Here is a 5,132-nt window from a genome sequence, read left to right as displayed (position 1 = left end):
ATATAAATCATCAAAGAAAGGCTGGTAAAATAACTTGTTTGGGCTGTATAACAGAACATAAACCTAATGTAAGGCCTAAAATGCATTTAATCTGTCATGTGTCTATTCCTATTCATAGAACTTCGCCGCCACCACTTCGCTCACCAGTTTCCCATCGCTAATTGCATGGTGATTTTCTCTTCCCGAACTATTCTGCGTTTCTTTCCTTCTTCATCATCCCAGTGATCACTGTTCTAATTACCCTCTCTGGTACCTCTTCCTTAGTCGAATCCCCCTCATGTGATAGTGGTGGGTTGTGCGAAGTTGTTTGCCAATGCTTGTGGTTCGCTTTGACATCTCCACCAATGGCGTATCTGCGAGCAACATCTCTTCCTCTGTCGTTATCCGTACCTCTAATTCTGGCAGCCTGTACAGTTCCTGTGAGATTGTGTCTGGTGCCACAGTTTCTCTAGCCCATGCTGCCTCTTTGTATGCTCTTCCTGATGGTCCCTTCTCGAGAAGCTGTCGACATGGGTCTAGACGCAATTTTGTTAACCAGATTGCTCGTATGATAACACAGGCTATCCTGATTCCCTCGCTTCACTGACAGTTCTCTGCCAGGGTCACCCTGAATCAAGCCTGTTTTCTCAAAGTTAACCAACTAGGCTGCCCTAACTAGCCTCTTTGTGTTGTCCAATTTTTGTGTGGTACCGTACATAACACCAAAACAATCTCATACTTACAGTAAACACCCTCTTCCTTCCAGCCCTCTTCCTAAAAACTGCACCTCCCATCCCACTTTTTGTTCCCATTTTTTACTGCTCCATTATTAACCCAGGGATCGTTTTCATTAAGAAACATTCTTATACCGTGCAACTAAGGCTTGGAACAAACTTCCAAACAAAATTAAAATAGAATTAAATGATCTCCAACTTAAAAATTTAAAAACTTTGATCTAAACAGAAAACTAATTATATCTTTCTGACCACCCTCTGTTCTCTTGCCTTCTTTTTAATTCATTTGAATTGGTTCTTTTTTATTTTAGTTCAGTTTCTGTATATTTTTTTTATGTTTGTTTTTGTTCTACTTTTTTTGTTCATGTGATCCACTAGTGAGATCAGTGCTGCGTCACTGAAAGTGTTGTCACGTTAAAGGCAGAATAAATAAATAAATTACAATATCTTGCAAATAGGTTTTCCAACAGAGGATGAAATGCTATTTTTACCTTAAATGTATCAGTTAGCAACCCTTTAATTATATCAACAGTTATTAGGAAAACAAAAAATTGATGTACGCTGATGATGTAAAACAGGACTTTTAAATTTTAAAATTTAATTATTAACTTTAGCAGTCGTTCTGAATGCATATATAATCAATGGTGTACACTACCAATACTATAATGATTTCTGACAAAATGGAATAAGAGTAATTCCCACTTTAGTTTTCTTTTAACAAAATCCTGTACTTCATGTTTACCTGTGGGTGCCATGCTTTCCCTTTCTATTCATTGTTAATGTCAAGAATTATTCTGTTTGACTTTTTACATGTGAGAAAAAGGAATGTTGACAATAAAAAAGAAAGCCTACCTTTTCCCGAACTTTAGAGCGCTACAATTTTGGGACTTTTTTTTTTAATGGAGGGTGTAGCTAGCCACCCTATTCACCCTTTAAATCTGCCACTGTAACACAATACATATAATAATTAAGGGCTGTAGCAAAACACCTTGTTACACATAAATCGGATTTAGTCTAGTCTTGATCATTTTGAAGTCGTGGCCAGCCCACATGACTTAGGCCAAGGAGGTAAATAAACGTAATACCTCCTTGCTTAGACTGTCTTCACAAAACTTTCATACATGAAAGACTTATTGTGAAGCACAAAGTCTAGATGTGCAAACCCATTAAGGCGACTCATTTTAAGGACAATGTATAATGTTAGACGGGTGAGCATGGTAAATTCTGTTGGGAAAAAATTAATGAAAAATATATGTTCTAAGCCAGAGACAGGGTGTCTGTTGAGGATGCCATTTTAAGGCTTCTAAAGGTACACATTATAATCTAATTTTTGTTTTGCCTCTGCCCCAACCCTGATGAGGCTGATGTGGGCATGATCTCTGTCAGGGAATGGATCAGCTGTTGGGAAATGGGGCGCACCACTGATGTTGGCTTTCATAAACAGAAATATACCTCATTATCTAAAAATTGTTGCACTGATTGCATAAAAATACACTATTTTCCAACTAAGCTTAAAATGAGAAAGTTAGTTACTGTAATAGAAGTTATATTTCTATTATACATAATCTGTAGACACTGAAGTTGATGCTCCACCGATTCATCGACCTGAGGAAGATCCACTTAGGGATGATCTTATCAAAGGACTTGAAGGTTTAACTGCTCAATTAGCTGGTGGTTCAAAATACAGTAAGTAGATGTTCACATTTTTGGGTTTTTTTTGTAAAAATTCAAAACCCAAGTAAATGCCTTATTAAAAGAGCATTTAAAATGAGGATGAAAAAAAAACCACAATAACACATCCAATGGTGCCAGTGGGTTCCAAGAGCAGACAGCCATTGTAAGGTCCAAAGACAGAAGCCTGAAAGCTCCAGCATTTAGACATCCAGAAGCCATTGTTGATTGACTTCTGAAGATCTAAATAAAAAATGAAGTACTTAGGGGTCATCCATTATTTTCACGAGCGTACAAAACGTACCCTGGGGGAGGGGGTTGAGTTTCAAAATCTCAGTCAGAATCAGTTTTTTAACAAATTTTAAATAATTCCTATGAAAAATTATATTCACAAGTGTCAATACTAGCAACGGAAAATATCATGTCGGCCGTTTTTATGTGTGATAACAGAACCTTAATCGAGGTAAGGCTAGGCCTAGCCTAGCAGCGTTGGATAGGCTAATGTTTTCGGCGCCTACGATATTCTTCTCACGACCTATCGCAAAATCAACATGAAAAATTCATCCGCATTTATTTTTTGTGTGGAACACAAGAAATCAAATTTCAGTCTTATTTCACATTTTTTTCATTCTTAGGAATGTCTAAATTCAGTTAAACTAGCAATTCCGTATTATATTTATAAATCTTTATAACATTATACAAAAATTAGATTTTTCTTAAAAACTGAAATTTTGCCGGGAATGGGGCTTTAATCTATGATGGAGACCAAATTACAAAAAATTGATGATTGCTGAAGCTAGATTAATTATACCCATCTTAGTCCTGTTAAGGATGACTTCTTGAAGAGCTTTTCATATTATTACTATCCTCATATATTGTATAAGTAATTTTATAATTGCTTGACATCAACATTTTCACAATACAGCACTTATATATAGAAGTTATATTTCTATATTACAAACTCTGTAGACACTGAAGTTGATGCTCCACTGATTCATCGACCTGAGGAAGATCCTTCACTTAGGTATTCTTAATTTCACCAGGTATTCTTAATTTATGATGGAGACTAAATTAATTTAACTGATGATTGCTGAAGCCAAATTAATGATACCCATCTCAGTCCTGTTAAGGAAGATTTCTTGAAGAGCTTTTCATATTACTATCTTTATATTGTATAAATAATTTAATTATACTTTTTTTTTTGGTAGTGGGGGGGGGGAAGGGTTGCAGTGTACCTACAACATTAGGTACTGATTTTAAAACTATCATCTTGCAAAATATCTATACTTAAAAGAAGTACTGAGGTGTAAACATTTTTTTCTTAAACAGAATCGACGCAATTATTCAAGCCAAGAAATTCAAAACCTACATCTCCAGATCGTGTTGTAACAGACCTAGAATTCCAAGAGCTGGAGAAGTATCTAGGAAATAACTGGAAAGCATTTGGCCGTAAACTTGGATTTAGCAATGAAGACATTTATGTATTTGAAAAAAATAACCAATCCAATGTCACAGATGCAATGAATGATATGCTTCATGCTTGGAAAGCTAAATTGGGAAAGGAGGCTACGGTAGGAAAACTTGTCCATCATTTGGACAATTTTGAGCATATCAATCCAGAATCTTATACGTTCCTGATAAATGATACTATGGAAGAACATAGTAAGTACATGTCCAAATTTTTTTTATTTGTAAAAATACAAAAACCCCAATAAATGCCTTAGGAGCATTTAAAATGAGGATGAAAAAAAACCACAATAACACATCCAATGGCACCAGTGGGTTCCAAGAGCAGGCAGCCAGGGTCGAGGTCCAAAGACAGAAGCCTGAAAGCTCCAGCATTTAGACATACAGAATCCATTGTTGATTGACTTCTGAAGATCTAAATAAAAAATGAAGTACTATGGGGTCATCCATTATTTTCACGAGCGTACAAAACGTACCTTGGGGGAGGGGGTTGAAGGTGTGCACGCTTTTCAAAAAGTACAAAAATAATAATTTGGAAATGTTAGCCAATGTTTTTGTACTTAGCAATTTACGAGTAAATGTTAAGTTTACCAATTGTTTATACACAACGTCATCTTGCATCCTTAATTAACAAAGTGTTGATAAGCATTGTGTACTTATAAACAATTTTGAAATATAAGGGAAATGCACTCTAGTTCCGCGATTTCTTATGTTTTGTTGACAATTTACACAGACAATAAATACACCAGGTATTCTTAATTTATGATGGAGACCGAATTAATTATAAAAAATTGATGATTGCTGAAGCCAGATTAATTTTACCATCTCAGTCATGTTAAGAGCTTTTTATATTATTACTATCCTCATATATTGTATAAATAATTTTAAACAAAATTTTCACAATACAGTTCTTTAAATATATATATAATTTAACAGTGTTAACGGCTATCTTGATTTATATTATATGCAGCTATTTTTTTCTAGCCGTACCTATTGTGTAATGGAGTGTATCTGATGGTATTTGAATCTGTTCAACCATGAAGCCTCCGTGGTCTAATGGTTATAACGCTCGCCTTGACAGCGAGAGGTCGCAGGTTCGAGGCCCGCCAGAGGCATTTTATTACACAATTTCTTTATTCATTTATTTACAGGACTACATTTGTTTAGAGCTATGCTACACGATGTATTATTATGTCCTTTATTCGAACACTGTATTTACCTTTCTTTGATGATTTTTATATATATATTTAACAGTGTTAACGGCTATCTTGATTTATATAT

At 35.2% G+C, this 5,132-nt stretch overlaps 1 protein-coding gene across 1 annotated transcript in view; it reads left to right on the top strand.

Moving 5' to 3' along the window:
• Window positions 1-313: 313 nt before the first annotated feature.
• Window positions 314-5,132, top strand: part of LOC117115099 — a 6,922-nt gene continuing 2,103 nt past the window's right edge. Inside the window, exons 1-3 of the mRNA XM_033258766.1 lie at window positions 314-545; window positions 2,286-2,399; window positions 3,714-4,046. Coding sequence (XP_033114657.1) covers window positions 314-545; window positions 2,286-2,399; window positions 3,714-4,046 — 679 coding nt within the window. The remainder of the gene's footprint in view (window positions 546-2,285; window positions 2,400-3,713; window positions 4,047-5,132) is intronic.

This window comes from Anneissia japonica, unplaced genomic scaffold (assembly GCF_011630105.1).
Source record: "Anneissia japonica isolate Jap-2015-1 unplaced genomic scaffold, ASM1163010v1 scaffold24_len2511860_cov200, whole genome shotgun sequence".
Lineage (NCBI taxonomy): Eukaryota > Metazoa > Echinodermata > Crinoidea > Comatulida > Comatulidae > Anneissia > Anneissia japonica.
Note: the sequence above shows the minus strand (reverse complement) of the source record. Positions and strands in the feature narration are given on the sequence as shown.